The 20,484-nt window shown below is 42.0% G+C and overlaps 1 protein-coding gene across 1 annotated transcript in view; it reads right to left on the reverse strand.

Moving 5' to 3' along the window:
- Window positions 1–1,697: 1,697 nt before the first annotated feature.
- The window catches only part of LOC106092938 (neuroligin 4-like), a 95,159-nt gene continuing 76,372 nt past the window's right edge, over window positions 1,698–20,484 (reverse strand). The window contains exons 5-6 of the mRNA XM_059361722.1: window positions 2,061–2,423; window positions 1,698–1,805 (exon numbers count right to left, since the gene is read on the reverse strand). Of these exons, the coding sequence (XP_059217705.1) occupies window positions 1,698–1,805; window positions 2,061–2,423 (471 nt within the window). The remainder of the gene's footprint in view (window positions 1,806–2,060; window positions 2,424–20,484) is intronic.

The raw sequence follows: 20,484 nt of genomic DNA on the forward strand, positions 1-20,484 counted from the left end.
TGTATCACGTCTCTGTGACTATTATAGCCAGCTTAACACTCAGTGTCCCTAAGGCACTGGAGCCACTGCCCCATTGATTGGGAGTATTTTGCGTTTAAAAACACACCCGTTAAGGTGTCCTTTTGCCTCAATCACCCCAAGAGTGAATCAAGTCGCTTTAACCATAATCGAGCTTAACGCCCAGTCTCCCTCATACACAGGAGTAAAAGAGTGCACGTACTCACTTGAGTTGTCGTGTCACGCGTGAGTTACGTGATACGTGAGAAAGATCAAAATCCAAACACGTGATCGTGCGTGACCGTGAGTCGTGATTGTCTCGAGAGGTGAGTGTTTCGTGAGTGCCTCGTGAGTTGTGCGTTAGCGTGCGTGAGCAAAATTGTTGTTTCGTGAGCATGCGCAAACGTGATTCGACATAAAAAAGTTGTGCGTGAGCAACCTTTTTTTCTCGTGAGCGCGAGTGACCGTGAGTGAAAAATCACTTACATGCACATCTCCACATAGGAGCCATTGCTCGTGCCTACTTTCCGCCTGTCTATACAACTGTCTAGGTGTCCTAGTGCCTTATGTCCCTTAGACAAAAAGACCCCTACACATTGTTCACGCGTACGTTTCTTTCGTCCACATGCACACCCCCGGGCCCTTCGTGCTTCAATCAAACCATAAGTGAATCAAATCACTAGAATTATAATAGGGCGCAATTCGTCCTGTGATGCTCAGCCACAGTAGCATTGGAGCCATTGATAAAGAGTACTTTGTGATTGTTTACACACATATCACGGTGATCTGGTGCCTCAATCACGCCGTGAGTGAATCACGAACCATAAGTGAATCAAATCATAGTAGGACGCAATTGGCGCTGTGATGCTCAGCCACAGTAGCATCGGAGCCATTGATAAGGAGTACTTTCCGTTTGTTTACACACATGTCACGGTGTCCTGGCGCCTCAATCACGCCGTGAGTGAATCACGAATCATAAGTTAATCAAATCATAGTAGGACGCAATTCGCGCTGTGATGCTCAGCCACAGTAGCATCGGAGCCATTAATAAAGAGTACTTTCTGTTTGTTTACACACATGTCACGATGTCCTGGGGCCTCAATCACGCTGTGGGTGAATCACGAACCATAAGTGAATCAAATCACTATAATCATAGTAGGCCGCAATACGCCCTGTGATGCTCAGCCACAGTAGCGTTGGAGCCATTGATAAGGAGTACTTTCCGTTTGTTTATACACATGTCACGGTGTCCTGGTGCCTCAATAACGCCGTGAGTGAATCACGAACCATAAGTGAATCAAATCATAGTAGGACGCAATTCGAGCTGTGATGCTCAGCCACAGTGGCATCGGAGCCATTGATAAAGAGTATTTTCTGTTTGTTTACACACATGTCCCAGTGTCCTGGCGCCTCAATCACGCCGTGAGTGAATCACGTACCTTTACCAATAACAGCCGTTGTTTTACCCAGTGTACCGTTGACAAGGAGCCACCATATACGCGTTCTGTTCGTTCGCCTTCCAAAATGACCCGGTCACGTAGATCGGCTGTCACGACGTAAATGAGTCAAGGCACCCGACAGAATTCCAATGTCCCATGGACATGTTATAAAAACCAAATCCTAAGTTCCAATTTTAAATACCTAGTGTCCAGTTTGGTGTGGTGGATGAGAGCCCAGCTACAAAATAGACTTATATGTGCTCATGGTCTCACTAAGGACCCGAAAAAGCAGTCAGAGTTACACAAGCGCTTGGAGAGAGCATCAACATCTTGGCCTTGGCTTTGTTTATCCATTTCTACTTTTTTTTTCTTAGAAAATAAAAAATCCAAAGTTATGTGTATTTTGTTTACGTCTAGTTTTTAAGCTTAATCATCATTTCTTGTTTTGCCAATTTTTTTGCTCATTACATTTTTAAGGATTATTCATGCCGAATATCCTTCCCGGAAGGAGAATCATCTTTTCAAAGCACACGAGCGCGCACACACACCCACACACACATATATTTTTACATATAGCAAAGAAAATAGGAGAAATTCTGGTTAATGATATTGTCGTCTACTTACCGTAAAGAATATTTCGTTGAGATGATAATTGTAGGCATTACGAACATAAGTCCTAATAATTTTATCACGTCTCTCGCCCTCAAAGCCATTCTGTATGTCATGGGCACTGAAACGCCATATCGATTCACCAGTGACCACACCGAACAGGACATCATAATGACCGGCAACCATGCCGCCAAAGCCATTACCGCCGCCAGGACCGCCACCATTGAAATAGCCACCACCGCCGCCATTGCCATAATTTCCGCCACCGCCGCCTGAGGAACCGCCACCGCCATCCGATGAGGAACGTTTGGTACTGCGTGTCATTAAATCATCGATATCGAGATTGGAATGGCCGGGACGTATAACGACGCCATCAACCTAAATTGAAGAAAATGCCAAAGCACCAAAAGAAAACGAGAAGAGACAGACAGATGAAATATAGAATAAATAAATTAAGACCCCAACACAACACAACACAACACTAACCGAAACCGAAACAAAACACAAAAAGGCCCAGCTAATGTTATCAGATTTCAGAAAGGAGCTTAAAAGTAAAACAGCAGTAAATAGCCAACAGTTTTTTAGTGGGGGGGTGCGATACCTAAAGAAAGAAATGGCAGGCTGGGAAAAACGTGAGTCTGCACTTTGCGATTAAGAGATAAGCATAATGGTCTAGTTTTTAGGATATATTTTTATTAAATTTCAAGGACTGGCATTGAGAACGAGTAAAAATGCGTTAAGTTCGGCCGGGGCGAACTTTGGATACCCACCACCCCGGGGAACCACCTTTCATCAAAATTCGGTAAAAATGTCATACCTTACGTCCCATAGCAGTAATATCAAAATATATTCCGATTTGGACCAAATACCTATAAGCACTGTAGATATATCAAACAAGTAAGAGCGTGCTAAGTTCGGCCGGGCCGAATCTTATATACCCTCCACCATGGATCGCATTTTTCGAGTTTTTTTTTTCCCGCTATCTCTGCTTAGGCAAAAAAAGGATAAAAGGACAGATTTGCTCTGTTATTAGAGCGATATCAAGATATGGTCCGGTTCGGACCACAATTAAATTATATGTTGGAGACCTGTGTAAAATGTCGGCCAATTCGAATAAGAATTGCGCCCTTGTGGTGCTCAAGAAGTGAAATAGATAGATCGATTTATATGGGAGCTGTATGAGGCTATAGACCGATTCAGACCATAATAAATACGTACGTTGATGAGAGGATCCGTTGTACAAAATTTCAGGCAAAGCGGATAATAATTGCGACCTCTAGAAGCTCAAGAAGTCAAGATCAGTTTATATGGCAGCTATATCAGGTTATGAACGGATTTAAACCTTATTTGGCACAGTTGTTGAAAGTCATAATAAAATACGTCACGCAAAATTTCAGCCAAATCGAATAGGAATTGGGCCCTCCAAAAGCTCAAGAAGTCAAGTGCCCAGATTGGTTTATATGACAGCTATATCAGCTTATGGACCGATTTGAACCATACCTTGCACAGTTGATATCCAAGATAACAAAAAGCTTCGTGAAAAATTTCATTAAAATCGGATAATAATTGCGCCCTCTAGAGGCACAAGAAGTCAAGACCCAAGATCGGTTTATATGGCACCTATATCAGGTTATGGACCGATTTGAACCATATTTAGCACAGTTGTTGGAAACCATAGCGAAACACGTCGTACAAAATTTCATTCCAATCGGATAAGAATTGCGCCCTCTAGAGGCTCTAGAAGTCAAGACCCAAGATCGGTTTATATGACAGCTATATCAGGTTATGGGCCGATTTGAACCATAGTTAGTACAGTTGTTGGATATCATAATAAAACACGTCGAGCAAAATTTCATTGCAATGGGATAAGAATTGCGCCCTCTAGAGGCTCAAGAAGTCAAGACCCAAGATCGGTTTATATGACAGCTATATCAGGTTATGGGCCGATTTGAACCATAGTTAGTACAGTTGTTGGATATCATAATAAAACACGTCGAGCAAAATTTCATTCCAACCGCATAAAAATTGCGCCCTCTAGAGGCTCAAGAAGTCAAGACCCAAGATAGGTTTATATGGCAGCTATATCAAAACATGAAACGATTTGGCCCATTTACAATCCCAACCGACCTATACTACTAAGAAGTATTTGTGCAAAATTTCAAGTGGTTAGCTTTACTCCTTCGGAAGTTAGCGTGCTTTCGACAGACAGACGGACTGACATGGCTGGATCGACATAAAATATCACGACGATCAGGCGAATATATGGCAGCTATATCCAAATCTGAACCGATCTGAGCCAATTTGGCGAAGAATGTCGAAGGGCCTATCACAACTCACTGTTCCAAATTTCAGCAAAATCGAGTAATAAATGTGGCTTTTATGGGCCTAAGACCCTAAATCGGTGGATCGGTCTAATTGGGTGGCTATTTGAAGATATAGTCCCATATAGCCCATCTTCGAACTTAACCTGATTATGGACAAAAAAAAAAAAGAATCTGTGCAAAGTTTCAGCTCTATATCTCTATTTTTAAAGACTGTAGCGTGATTTCAACAGATAGACGGACATACTGACGGACATGGCTAGATCGTCTTCGATTTTTACGCTGATCAGGAACATGTGTACTTATTGGGGTCGGAAATGGATATTTCGATGTTTTGCAAACGGAATAACAAAATGAATATACCCCCATCCTTCGGTGGTGGGTATAAAAATCACAGTTTGGTGCGGTTTATGGGCTGGTGGCATCATTGGACCGTACTTCTTCAAAGATGATGCGAATTGTAACGTAACTGTGAGGTAACGTCAGTGAGTTGTGTTAGGTCAATCGACATCCTTCATCAATTTAGCCCATATCGGTCCAGATTTGGATATAGCTGCCATATAGACGGATCCACCGATTTAGGGTCTTAGGCTCATAGTTTGCTGATTTTGCTGAAATTAAGGTCAATGAGTTGTGTTAGGCCCTTCGACATTCTTCTTCAGTTTGGCCCAGATCGGTCCAAATTAGGATATAGCTGCCATATTGACGGATCCACCGATTTAGGGTCTTAGGCCCATAAAAGCCACATTTATTATCCGATTTTGCTGAAATTTGGGATAGAGAGTTGTGTTAGGCCCTTCGATATCTCTCTTCAATTTTGCCAAGATCGGTCCAGATTTGGATATAGCTGCCATATAGACCGATCTCTCGATGTAAGGGCGTACGCCCATAAAAGGCGCATTTATTGTCCGATTTTGGCAATTTGGCATTTGAGACAGTTAATTGCGTTAAGCCCTTCGACATTCATCTTCAGCTTGGCCCATATCGGTTCAGATTTGGATATAGCTGCCATATAGACCGATCTCTCGATTTAAGGCATGGACCCATAAAATGCGCATTCGTTGTCCTATGTCGCCGAAATTTGGGACAGTGAATTGTGTTAGGCCCCTCGACATACTTCTGCAATATGGCATAGATGGGTTCAGATTTGGAAATAGCTGCCGTATAGACCGATTTCTCGATTTAAAATTTTGGACCCATAAAAAGCGGATTTATTGTCCGATGTCGCCGAAATTTGGAACAGTGAGTTGTGTTATGCCCTTCGATACTCTTCTTCAATTTAGCTCAGATCGGTCCAGGTTTGAATATAACAGCCGTAAGACCGATCTCTTGATTTAAGGTTTTGGGCCCATAAAAGATGCATTTATTTTCCGATGACGCCGAAATTTGGGACAGTGACTTGTGTTAAGGCCTTCGACGTCCCTCTTTAATTTGGTCTAGATCGGTCCAGATTTGAATGTAGCTACCACGTAGACCGATATCTCATATAAACCGTTCTTCCGATTTGAGTCCTTACAAGCCGCAATTTTTTTCCAATTAGGCTGAAATTGAGCATGAATTGTTCTGTTGCGACTTCGAACAACTGTGCCAAATACGGTCCATATCGGTCTGATATAGCTGATACAGCCGATCTCCCGATTTGACTTCTTGAGTCCTTATAAGTCGCAATTCTGTACGAGTGGCCTTTTTTCTATGCCAAGTTTAGTGCTTCGGTTCGAATTCCATGCGTGACAGCCAATGTAAGATTTCATCGCGTCTACTGACGAAATCATCCTTTCTTGTGTACGTCCTCCCGGAAATACGTCTGCAAGATCGCCCAGATCGGAGAAGAAACACTTTTCCCAGATAGAAGCCATGTACCGCTGTAAACCGGAACATGCACTAAGCAAGTGTTGGATCGTCTCTCATCCTCATTCTCGTCAAGAGAGTTTTAATCATTATGCCGCATGTTTTTTCCTACCCTTCTTTCCAACCTGTGGAATATGACTATTTAATATTCAAAATATTTTCTTATTCTCTTTAAACTTCCTTAAAAATCATTGTCAAATTCTGATTCAGGTATTTCAGTTGTGAACCTTGGGAACAACATAGGGTTTTCTTTGCTGAAAATTCATTCCTTTTTCCAAAGCACACTTCAAGAGCTCTGTTTAGCAGTCTTCTGAAATCTTTTTTTGGTATTTTCTTCCACATCCATTTGTCCATTTGGATTTCTACAGCCAGGCAAAACAAAAAGTCCATTATTTTGATTTTTCTAAGCAAAAAAAAAAAAAAAAAAATACAATCCATTCGAGTTTTTCTCCATTTTCTTCTAGTGCCACTTGATGCCATAAAAACATTTTCTACAGCACCAAGCTAATAGGAGAGAATGAAAGCACGAAAATGACGAAATGTAAACCAAACTCAATTTAAAAAAAATATGCCATCATCAATTGAGGGAAGGAATTTTAAGGTTTTCACAGCATAAACTGCCGCCATTGTCGCCCGCCTTGGAAAAAGTCAAGTGTAATGGACGCAGAGTAATTTCAGCTTGCCTTGATGGAGTGCAGGCAACGACAATGGCATTTCCATTAGGCATACCAATTTGGGGGTGCTATGACAAGTTCTTTGTTCGTTAAGACAGTTCGTTTAGTGTGTTGTCTTGCATGTCAACGTAGCTGTAGCCAACTAAGCTATGCCTTTGTCTTCATTGTTACGTTTTACAGCCTATTATACAGGATTTTACTTTTTTTCCCCTTCATTCATCCCTGTGTGGCATTGTCATCATTTATGTGGTGGTGATGTGTATTTTTGTTTTTTTTTTTTTTTTTGCCTTATGACACTGGAACTTTTGTAATTTTTTGTGCGGTTTTCATTTTGGCTATTTTAGCAGAGTACAGTGCATGTGAGAAAAGTGTATTAATAGTCGATTCATTTTTTAGTCACATGAGAAATTTTAACCGTAATGGTAACTGATCCAAAGAGGTGCGCCAGGTTGTTCAACCATCAATTTATTGTGCATCCCGAGGGAGACAGGGCTAGGAGGAGCCATTCGTCGTATCCGTGGTCTGCGAGCCCAAGAGGAGTCATCACAATTTACCGGGGACCAGTTTACGAATGTCATCCGTGATGCCAAATCACCCAACGCTTTGGGCCCCGACAGAATCTCTACATTGATATTGAAGAATCTGGATTCACCTGGAGTCGAGTACCTTAGAACTGTCCTCAACTTGTGTTTCAACACTCTTATAGTACCCGATGTCCGGAAGATGGGCAGAGTAATCGCGTTTCTGAAGCCAGGAAAGGATCCGAGTAAGGGGAAGTCGTACAGACCGATCTTCCAACTCTCACCAGTAGCCAAGATGCTTGAGGTTCTATTCCTCCCGAGCCTCGTTGGAGAATTTCTATTCGCCGAGCATCAGCATGGATTTCGAAGACTGCACAGCACAACAACTGATCTGCATATCATGACCGCACACATTTGCAGTGGCTTCAATCAGCCCAGGCCATGTGATAGGACGGTCCTCGTGGCACTAGACCTATCGAAGGCATTCGACACCATGCCAAACTTTTTGACAACATCGCCAATGCGCCCCCACCCCCAGTCAGGCTAGGTCGCGAATTATCTGTGTGGACGGTCCTCGTGGCACTCGACCTATCAAAGGCATTCGACACGGTCCGCCATGCCAAACTCTTTAAGGTCATCGCTATTACGTCCCTACAGCCAGGCCTGAAGCGCTGGGTAGCGAATTATTTGTGTTGGGTCAATGTGGAATTTAGGGATAAGAAATCGAAACACCGTAGGGTGAAACAGGGAGTTCTCCAATATCGCCAATGCGCCCCTCCAGCCAGGCTGGGTCGCAAATTATCTGTGTGGACGGTCCTCGTGGCACTCGACCTATCGAAGGCATTCGACACGGTCCGCCATGCCAAACTCTTTAAGGATATCGCCAATACGTCCCTCCAGCCAGACTTGAAGCGCTGGGTAGCGAATTATCTGTGTTGTCGTCATTTGGGGATAAGAAATTGAAACACCGTAGAGTGGGGTAATTCGCTGGGTAGCGAATTATCTGTTTTGGGTCATTGTGGAATTGGGGGATAATAAATCGAAACACCGTAGAGTGAAACAGGGAGTTCCCCAAGGCCATCCGAAACTTTATGAGTACATCGCCAATATGTCCCTCCAGCCAGGCTGGGTCGCGAATTATCTGTGTGGACGGTCCTGGTGGCACTCGACCTATCGAAGGCATTCGTCACGGTCCGCCATGCCAAACTCTTTGAGGACATCGCCAATACGTCCCTCCAGCCAGGCCTGAAACGTTTGGGTCGCGAATTATTCGTGTGGTCACCAGTTATTTGTGGAATTTAGGGATAAAAAATTGAAACACCGAAGAGTGAAACAGGAAGTTCCCCAAGGCAAAGCCGAACTCTATGAGAACATCGCCAATATGTCCCTCCAGCCAGGCTGGGACGCGAATTATCTGTGTGGACGGTCCTGGTGGCACTCGACCTATCGAAGGCATTCGGCACGGTCCGCCATGCCAAACTCTTTGAGGACATCGCCAATACGTCCCTCCAGCCAGGCCTGAAACGTTGGGTCGCGAATTATCTGTGTGGTCGCCAGTCACTTGTGGAATTTAGGGACAAGAAGTCGAAGCATCGTAGTTCCCCAATACAGGGAGTTCCCCAATATATCCCCAATGCGGGGTGATATCTCCGGTACTGTTAAACCTCTACCTATCATCCATTCCACCCCCTCCAGACGACTTAGAAATCGTATCATATGCGGACGATTGTACGAACATGGCATCTGGCCTCCCATCCATTGATGACATCTGCTATAGGTTAAACATCTACCTTAATGAACTTGCCTCTTATTTCGCTGCAAGATATCTGAAGATATCTGCCACCAAATATTCAGCCACATTGTTCACTACATACACGCATGAGCTGCGTAGAGAGCTGACCTAGCTGAGAAAGTACAAAGCAATTGGCCGGTCTGTGGTAAATTATGCAGCGCCAGTATGGTCTTCTCAGCTTTGTGACACGTAGTGGAATAATATTCAGATCTTTTAGAATGGCGCCCATCGAATTGCGACGGGCTGTGTCCCCTCAGTTTTCGCGTGGACCACCTCTATCAGCAGACAAAGATCCTACCAGTGCAAAGACATAACTTCATGCTGTCTAAGCAAATCCTTCTGAGCTGTCATCGCAGAGACTATCGAAATCATCAAATCGTGAAAAGGTATTCACCGCCCACAAACCTAGAAGGTAGATCTACATGATCTAGAGCGTGAGGTTCAGCGCTACAAGAGAGAACCTCTAAATCAAGCTGCATATCAAGCGGGACTAGACAACACTAATGCAGACAAGGTAGCAGATGCGGTGAATAGCTACCTAGTAAATGTGGTTCGTGGAGAACGACCGCGCCGCATTGCACCTGAAGAAATTGACCTTCCCCGGCAAACCAGAGCACTGTTGGCTCAATTACAATGCTGCAGATGCAGCCGCCTCAGAGCAGATCATTTATTTTATATTATCTGTTCCTTTGACTGATTTTAAGTTTCTTTCTATACCCTCCACCATAGGATGGGGGTATACTTATTTCGTCATTCTGTTTGTAACTCCTCGAAATATTCGTCTAAGATCCCATAAAGTATAGTCGTAAAGTAGTCTGTCGAAAGCACGATAACTTCCGAAGGTACAAAGCTAGCCGCTTGAAATTTTGAACCAACATGGTTGGGATTGTAAATGGGCCATTTCGGTCCATGTTTTGATATAGCTGCTAAATAAACCGATCTGGGGTTTTGACTTCTTGAGCCTCTAGAGGGCGCAGTTTTTATCCGATTTGGCTGAAATTTTGTATGACTGGTTCTATTAAAACTTTCAATAAATGTGCTATATATGGTTCAAATCGGTCCGTGACCTGATATAGATTCCATATAAACCGATCTTGGATCTTGACTTCTTGACCCACTAGTCTAGAAGGCGCATTTTCTATCTGTTTTGGCTGAAATTTTGCATGACGTGTTTTGTTATGACTACCAACAATTGTGCTTGAGTATGGTTGAAATCGATTCATGACCGGATATAGCTGCTATATAAACCAATCTGGGTTCTTGACTTTGGAGGCCACCGTAGCGCGGAGGTTAGCATGTCCGCCTATGACGCTGAACGCCTGGGCTCGAATCATGGCGAGACCATCAGAAAAAATTTTCAGCGGTGGCTTTTCCCTCCTAATGCTGGCAACATTTGTGAGGTAATATGCCACGTTAAACTTCTCACCAAAGAGGTGTCGCACTGCGGCACGCCGTTCGGACTCGGTCCCTTATCATTGAGTTTAAAATTGAATAGGACTGCAGTCATTGATATGTGAGAAATTTGCTCCTGTTTCTTAGTGGAATGTTCATGGGCAAAATTTTCTTTTATTTGGGTTCTTGACTTCTTGAGCCTCCAGAGGGCGTAATTATTATCCTATTTGGCTGGTCATGGTATGACCTTCAATGGTGTGAAATATGGTCTGAATCGGTCTATAGCCTCATACAGCTCCCATATAAACCGGTCTCCCTATTTCACTTCTTGAGCCCCTAAAGGGCGCAATTCTTACTCATATTGTTTACAATTTTACGCAATGACTTCTACTATGGTCTCTAACATTCAATTCAGATATGGTCCAAATCGGAGAGAGACATCGGGAAAAGAACTCGACAAATGCGATCTATGGTAGAGAGTATATATGATTCGGCCCGGCCGAACTTTGCACGCTTTTTACTTGTTTACATTACCCGATTTCGCTGAAATTTGAAACAGTGAGTTGTTCAAAGCCTTCCCAACATTAGATGTAAATATGGTTCAGATCGGACTTTATTTGGTTACAGCTGTTATATAGACCGATCTCCCGATAAAGGGTCTGAAGGCCTTAACAAATTTATTTATTAGCCGATTTCGCTGTAACTTGAAACAGTGAGTTGTTCTAAGCCTCCCAATATCGGACATAAATATGGTTCAGATCGGACTATATTTGGATATAGCTGTCATATAGACCGATCTCCCGATAAAAGGGTCTGAAGGCCATAAAAGCTTTATTTTTTACCGATTTCGCTGAAATTTAAAACAGTGAGGAGTTTTAGGCTTCCTACCGTAAGACCCAAATATGGTTCAGATCGGACTATAATTAGATATAGCTGCCATATAGACCGATCTCCCTATAAAGGGTCGGAAGCCCATAAAAGCTTTATTTTTTAACCGATTTTGCTGAAATTTGAAACAGTGAGTATTTTTAGACCTACCAACATCTGAACCAAATATAGTTCAGATCGGCCTATATTTAGATATAGCTGTCATATAGACCGATCTGCCGATAAAGGATCTGAAGCCCATAAAAGCTTTATTTTCTATACGATTTCGCTGAAATTTAAAATAGTGAGCAGTTTTAGGCTTTCGAACGTTGGGCCCAAATATGGTTCAGATCGGATTATAATTACATTTAGCTGCCATATAGACCGATCTGCCGATAAAGAGTCTAAAGCCCATCAAAGCTTTATTTTTTAACCGATTTCGCTGAAATTTGAAACAGTGAGTAGTTTTAGGCCTCCTACTGTTAGACCCAAATATGGTTCAGATCGGACGATATTTAGATATAGCTGCTTTATAGACCGATTTGCCGATAAAGGGTCTGAAGCCCATAAAACATAAAGGTGGGAGGGTTCCTAGATACCAATGAATAAATTTTTATGTCAGATTTCTACTCCACTTTTAAATACCTTTCATTTGATACCCATATTACCCTAAGCGATGAAAGAGTCCTGTTGGGGAGTTTTTTGGGGGTGGGGGACCCCCCAACTTTCTAGGAGAAATTTGTATACCAAGTTCGTACTCTACTCTAAAATACCTTTCATTTGATACCCATATTGTCGCAATCGGTAAACATGTCCGTCCGGGTGGGTTTTGGGATGGGGCGTCCCCCCAGGTTATTTGACCAAAAATTGTATACCAATTTCGTGCTTTTGGGGACCATAAGGTGGCATACAAAATTTCGCTTAAATCGATGCACGCATTTCCGCTATCTTGCGTTTTTGAAAGTTGGTGTATGGGGGAGGGTCCGTCCCCCCTTCGGATAACAAAAAATGTATTGGGTTGCCCAAAAAGTAATTGCGGATTTTTTAAAAGAAAGTAAATGCATTTTTAATAAAACTTAGAATGAACTTTAATCCAATATACTTTTTTACACTTTTTTTCTAAAGCAAGCTAACAGCTGATAACTGACAGAAGAAAGAATGCAATTACAGAGTCACAAACTGTGAAAAAATTTGTCAACGCCGACTTTATGAAAAATCCGCAATTACTTTTTGGGCAACCCAATAGTACTCTATTTTCACTAGTTTCTCAAACTCTACCATCTGTGAAAATTTCATGAAATCGGTTCAGCCGTTTTTGAATCTATACGGAATAGACAAACTAAACAAACAAAGAAGAAGAGGAGAAGAAGATATGTTGATGTTGTCTGAAATTTCCCTAGACGTCTGTCATACAAAACACTTTCGTGAAACACACTATCCGTGATTAGATATTTCATTACTCGTGCATGTCACCACTTACTTGAGCGTGCCTTTCACAGATTGTTAGATCGAAAGAATTTCTCTATTTTTTTTCGTGTCATTGAGGTTCTTTGCAGACATGATAAACCTTTGTGAAATTTTGAATGAAAACACCAGAAAACGCAAAAAAAAAATCACAAATAAAAAATGTCTTTCTTTGAGGGAACTTTGCAAAAGGAAGAAATAGGCCAGGAAAAAATAGTAAAAGATAGAAGACGAAAATAATAACAAATTCCTGGTAACCAAAGAATATCTCATTAAATTTCATTTCTTTGAAAATATTTCCCATAGCAAAGAGGAAATATTCCCGGCTTGCCCAATGACCCTTATGGCAAAGGCATTAACTTGTTGGGTGCTGGCCCCCAAACATGACCCCACATCCTACTGCTGCACCTCCTTAAGGGAGGAGTAGGGGCACATTGCCGCGCCATTGTTCATATTCTTAAATGATTTAAACCAAATGAAATTGATACCAAAGAAGACATGATGACAATGGCAACAGCAACAACAATGATTATAATAAAAACAGACGGACCCGGGCCAGAAACGCAACCTCAGCCGCAGCATGAAAATCATTATTGTCTATTTATTTTATGTTTATTATGGAAATTCGTCCAGACATTTGAAACACACGCTGCCTCTTGGTATAGGGAGCCTCAATGTCTTGTCACTTATTATCTGCCTCTTGGTCTGTCTATTGTAGACAATTGTGGCCAACAATTCAATTGTTTTGGAATTGCACAAAAATTGTGGTATTCCATTTCCCCTGTTCTGTCTCTCTTTCTTTCTTTCACTCTTTGGGTGTTAAGGCCACACATTTGGACCTACAATTTGGATAAAGAAGGCTGGCTGGCTGACAGCAGGTTGTTTGCTGCCCAGCTTGCTTAAGTTTTGGCCAGGTCATTTACATTCATTTAATGCCATAATCAATAAAGTTATGCCAGGCATTACCATTTATTTGTTGTGGCTTCCAAGGAGTTTCAATTTGTGTGTGTGTGGGTGTTTGTGTATTAAGGGGGAGTGAGTTGTGGCGCTATATCCTCCTCTTACCCTCCCCCAGTTTAGATTGTGTCATTATTAATGTCGGAAAATGGTTTCAATTACAGGTCAATCGAATGTTGTTTATTAAAAATGACATGGTCACAGTGTATAATTTCCGACAAGAGGTTAGGCAACATTTATCAAAATTCTGGTGTACATTAATTGTGGGAATTTCAATTTCAAAGACTTGTAGATAACATGAATTATTGTGATACAATGAATAATTTAATGGTTTGGTAATACGAAATATGAGGAATTATCATTGTTTTAGGAAATGCAAGTCAATAATCAGACTGTATTGATAAATACGTGTCGAACCTTAAATAACTGTAAAAATATGGATAGACAAGCACTTTTTTGGGATAATAATAAGCCATGTAAGGCATAAGGATAACGGTTTCAAATATGGTTCGATGAAATTGTTAAATTTGCACTTAAACGAAGCCAATACAATACAAGAATTTTACTCATTGCAAAAAAAAAAAAAAAAAAAACAAGTAAAAACGTATTAAGTTCGGCCGGGCCGAACTTTGGATACCCAACACCTCGGGTATATATGTAAACCCCATTTCATCACAATGCGGTGAAAATTGAATAACTTAAGCAACCAAATTCGGCACGGACATTCAATGGTCTAATATATATGTCACTATTCAATTTTGTATATATACAATTATAAACCGATCTGAACCATAGTAAGGTCGGATATCGGGAGGCTCAGCAAAACACACTGTTTTAAATTTCTGCGAAATCGGGTAATAAGTAAAGTTTTTATGGGCTTAGTCCCCTCATCGGCAGAGCGGTCTATATGGCAGCTATATCTAAATATAGTCCGATCTGAACCATAATTAGGTCAGATATTGGGAGGTCTTAACCTACTCACTGTTTCAAATTTCAGTGAAATCGGATAAAAAAAAAGCTTTTATGGCCTACAGACCCTTTATCGGGAGATCGGTCTATATGACAGCTATATCCAAATATAGTCCGATATGTACCATATTTGGGTAGGATGTTGAAAGGCTTAAAACTGCGCACTATTCCAATTTTCAGCGAAATCGAATAAAAAATAAAGCTTTTATGGGCTCAAGACCCTTTATCGGCAGATCGGTCTATATGACAGCTGTATCTAAATATAGCAAGATCTGTACCATATTTGAATCCGATGTTGGGAGGCTTTAAATCGCGCACAATTCCAAATTTCAGCGAAATCGAATAACAAATGAAGCTTTTATGGCCTTCAGACCCTTTATCGGGAGATCGGTCTATATGGCAGCTACATGTAAATATAGTCCGATCTGAACCATATTTAGGTCAGATGTTGTAAATTTCAGCGAAATCGGGATGTAAATAAAGCTTTTATGGGCTTCCGACCCATTATCGGGAGATCGGTCTATAAGGCAGCTATATCTGAATATGGACCGATCTAATCCATACTTAGTTCAGATGTTTGGAGGCTTAAACCAATCCACTGCTGCAAATTTCAGCGAAATCGGGTAATAAATAAAGTTTTAATAGTCTTCAGACCCTTTATCGGGAGATCGATCTATGTGGCAGCTATAGCGAAATATAGTCTGATCTAAACCATATTTGTGCCCATTATCGGGAGACATTAAACTACTCACTGTTTAAAATTTCAGCAAAGTCGGATGAAAAATAAAGTTTTTATGGGCATTACACCCTTTATCAGAAAATCGGTCTATATGGCAGCTATATCCAAATATGGCTTGATTTGGCCTGTTTAAGAACTAAGCCAGCGTGCATCAAAAAGATGAATCTATGCGAAATTTCAGCTCAATATCTCAATTTTTGTAGGCTCTAGTGTGATTACAACAGACGGACGGACAGACGGACAGACACATGGACATCGTTAAATCGTCTTAGAATTTTACGACGATCCGAAATATATCTCCTTTGTAGGGTCGGAAATTGATATATCGATGTGTTGCAAACGGTGGTGGGTATAAAAATTGTGGATTTCTACAGCCTTAAAAGGCTATCTGTTATAAAAAAATGAAATTGTTCCGCTTGTTAGTTTGTTTATCTATTCCGTATAGACTCAAAAACCGCTGAACCGATTTGGATGAAATTTTCACAGATGGTAGAGTTTTGGCCCCTGGTCAAAATAGGGTACTACTTCTTTTGATATCCGAAGGGGGCGGACCCTCCCCCATGCTCCAACTTTCAAAAACGCCTGATGTCGGAGATGAGTGCACCAAAATTTGGTATGCCACCTTATGGTACCACAAAAAAATGTTGGGTCATATAACCTGGGGGGACGCCCCATCCCAAAACGCACCCGGACGGATGTGTTTATCGATTGGGACAATGGGACAAATGGGTACCAAATGAAAGATCTTTGAGAGGTCTACGAATCTGATATACATATTTGGTAAAGAACCGGGGACCGGCCCAACCCTCTAAATACCCTTCAATAAGACGTGTAGTTAGAGCGGGATAATATGTGTATTTCTAATATTGATAAGAATTCAAGGATCTGGGTCACGTCCAGCCATCCTGCAGTTCATCAGGGCAAGTATATCGCGACAATAAAGTATTCACATAAATTGTCTTATGGGCCTTAGCGTCGGGGGGAGCAACCCTCTCCTCCCAATAAAAACAACACCAAACTGTCATATAGGACCACCGAGAATAAATTGTACTCAAACGAAAGGATGTGTCAGAGGGCAATCCCCCTCCCTCTATCCTACCCAAAAAAAGGAATTAAAAACAAGTAAAAGCGTGCTAAGTTCGGCCGGGCCGAATCTTATATACCCTCCACCATGGATCGCATTTGTCGAGTTCTTTTCCCGGCATCTCTTCTTTGGCAAAAAAGGATATAAGAAAAGATTTGCTCTGCTATTAGAGCGATATCAAGATATGGTCCGGTTCGGACCACAATTAATTTATATGTTGGAGACCTGTGTAAAATGTCAGCCAATTCGAATAAGAATTGAGCCCTTTGGGGGCTCAAGAAGTAAAATAGAGAGAACGATTTATATGGGAACTGTATCGGGCAATAGACCGATTCAGACCATAATAAACACGTTTGTTGATGGTCATGAGAGGATCCGTCGTACAAAATTTCAGGCATATAGGGTAATAATTGCGACCTCTAGGGATCAAGAAGTCAAGATCCCAGATCGGTTTTTATGGCAGCTATATCAGATTATGAACCGATTTGAACGTTATTTGACACAGTTGTTGAAAGTAAGAATAAAATACGTCGTGCAAAATTTCAGCCAAATCGGATAGGAATTGGGCCCTCTAGAAGCTCAAGAAGTCCAATCCCCAGATCTGCTTATATGACAGCTATATCAAGTTATGGACCGATTTGAACCATACTTGGCACAGTTGTTGGATGTCATAACAAAATACTTCGTGCAAAAATTCATTCAAATCAGATAAGAATTGTGCCCTCTAGAGGCTCAAGAAGTCAAGACCCAAGATCGGTTTATATGGCGGCTATATCAGGTTATAAACCGATTTGAACCATACGTGGCACAGTTGTTGGGTATCATAACAAAACACGTCGTGCAAAATTCCATTCCAATCGGATAAGAATTGCGCCCTCTAGAGGCTCAAGAAGTCAAGACCCAAGATCGGTTTATATGGCAGCTATATCAGGTTATGCACCGATTTGAGCCATACTTGGCACAGTTGTTGGATATCATAACAAAACACATCGTGCGAAATTCCATTCCATTCGGATAAGAATTGCGCACTCTAGAGGCTCAAGAAGTCAAGACCCAAGATCGGTTTATATGGCAGCTATATCAGGTTATCGACCGATTTGAACCATACTTGGCACAGTTGTTGGACATCATAACAAAACACGTCGTGCTAAATTCCATTCCAATCGGATAAGAATTGCGCACGCTAGAGGATCAAGAAGTCAAGACCCAAGATCGGTTTATATGGCAGCTATATCAAAACATGGACCGATATGGCCCGTTTGCAATACCAACCGACCTACACTAATAAGAAGTATTTGTGCAAAATCTCAAGCGGCTACCTTTACACCTTCGGAAGTTAGCGTGCTTTCGACAGACGGACGGACGGACGGACGGACAGACGGACGGACGGACAGACGGACGGACATGGCTAGATCGACATAAAATGTCGCGACGATCAAAAATATATATACTTTATGGGGTCTCAGACGAATATTTCGAGTAGTTACAAACAGAATGACGAAATTAGTATACCCCCCATCTTATGGTGGAGGGTATAATAATATGTGAAGGTCGATTAGGATAGAATAGGACAGCAATAAAAGGTCTTTTTACCCTCAAATTTTGATAGACACAGGAGGACCTGCGGATCTTTAGCAATGGTGGTATACCCAGTGGTAGCTTTGAAATATGATTTTGAATGCAGATAACCAAAACTAAAAAAAAATTAATTAGTGTGGATCTGAACGAGACCCGTTATCTTGAATATCTTGATAGCCACCTTAAAAATGTGTGACATTATAGGTCAAATAAAATCGTGCTCTACATGATGCTAATGTTATTTCAGGGTCCGCCCTATAAACTCCCTTCAAACTGGTAATGTGTGACTACTATGGCAATAAGAAGCTCAAATAATAGGTATTTGATAGTAGGAAATTAATTTGATATCCAATTTTGAGGCCAAGTGTTTGGGGGCACTCACACCCCATAAAATCCCCCTAAACCAATGGCAATTGGGGCTCAAATGGAAGAAATTTGAGAGTAGAGCACGATCTGATATTTTTTTCAGGGTGGCCGCCTCACCCTATATACCCCTCAAACTGGAGATATTTGTGGATTATGACAAAAAGGGGTTCAAATCTAGTATCTATTTTGTGGCCAAGTGCTTCAGAGGCGTCTCCTCTGATCCACAACTAAAAACCAAGAGAATGAAGTAGATCTAACATCCAAACACCTGAAGGTAGGCCAATTAAACCCACCACGTTACCTCAATAAGACAATTTCGAAATCTGACAAGGTCAAATACTTAGGTGTGATCTTGGACAGGAAACTGAATTGGAAGTGTCACATTCAGGAGCGTACTGAGAAGGCTCACAGATGTTGGACTCTATGCAGACGGGACGTAGGCTCGAAATGGGGCCTGATTCTGACTGGCTCTACAGGAGCGTGATTAGACCAATACTTACTTATGCCTCAGCAGTTAGGTGGACTGGTATGGAGAAAAAGTACCACATAAGGACTATACAACAGAACATGTTGTCTTGGCAAAGGCGGAGCGATGAGGACCACTCCCACTGGGGCACTGAAGACCATTCTAGATATCCGACCCATTGACATACAGATTAAGTGTGAGGCAGCCATAGCGGCTATGAGGCTTAAGGCGATGGGAGAATGGATTGAAGATGGGAGCAGCTCATTCCATAGCGGTATAATCGAGGCGACGAAAGGAAACCTAGAAGGAAAGGAAGAGGTTTCCAATCGGTTATCCCTGAGATGAACCTTGAAGTCGAGTGCAAGGCACTGCTGCCATCGGCACAGTCTTGGATTGACGGAAGCCTAGTATTGCCATCTGGAAAATCATGTTACACGGATGGATCAAAGCTAGGGGACAAAGTGGGCCTGGGGGTTTATATAGAGAACCCAGGGACTGAGATCTATTTTAGACTGCCAGACCATAATACGATGCTGCAGGCGGAGATCCGTGAAGTGATGTGGTGCTATCGCGAGGGCGTCGAGTGTGAACATCTTTACCGACAGTAAAATTGCCATAAGGACAATAACAACCAGGACGGTAAGGTCATGAACAGTCTAGCAGTGTAAAAAGATTCTCTCGGAGGATGGGAAAATCCGCATTGTTTGGATGCCAGCCCATAACGGAGTAACAGAGAAACGGTCGGTAGGACGGCGAAAATCCTATGGGGGGATCCAGATCGTGAGAAGGCGAGGCTATTACTGAAAGGCAACAAGAAGGAGGTCAGCATAGCTTTTGGTATCATAACGGGACATATAGGACTACGAGCTCACTTATGTAAAATCGGTGCGGCATGTGTAGGGCATGCGGGGAAGATGATGAGACGTTGGAGCATTTCCTTTGTCAGTGCCCGGCTTTCGCGTCACAATATCAGACATGAACCAACTTAGGGCAGTGGTATTGAAAACAATTAAGGATTTTGTAAGTAGCACGGAATTCCTAACTCTTTTTAGAGGTTACTTTATAGTTTTTTAGAGCGCACTAAAAGCCGATTACTGGCTAAAGTGTATGTCCATAGTGGCATGGGGCGGTTTAATTTCGGCACCCTCTTTTCATCCAAACCTAACATTCAAACTGAAATGGGCGGACCCTCCCCTCGCCCTATTTTCAAAAACGCCAGATTTCGGTGGTGGGTTAGGTGAGTGGGTGAAGGTGGGTTACGGGCATAAGGCCCTAAACCGGCATATCGGTCTATATAGTAGCTATATTAAATATGGTCCGGTATGGGCCATTTTCGGTTTGAATACCGGGGCCTTTCGTACATCTTCATGTTTCAAATTTCAGCGAAATCGAGCAAAAACT

The sequence above is a fragment of the Stomoxys calcitrans genome, chromosome 2 (assembly GCF_963082655.1).
Source record: "Stomoxys calcitrans chromosome 2, idStoCalc2.1, whole genome shotgun sequence".
Taxonomy (NCBI): domain Eukaryota; kingdom Metazoa; phylum Arthropoda; class Insecta; order Diptera; family Muscidae; genus Stomoxys; species Stomoxys calcitrans.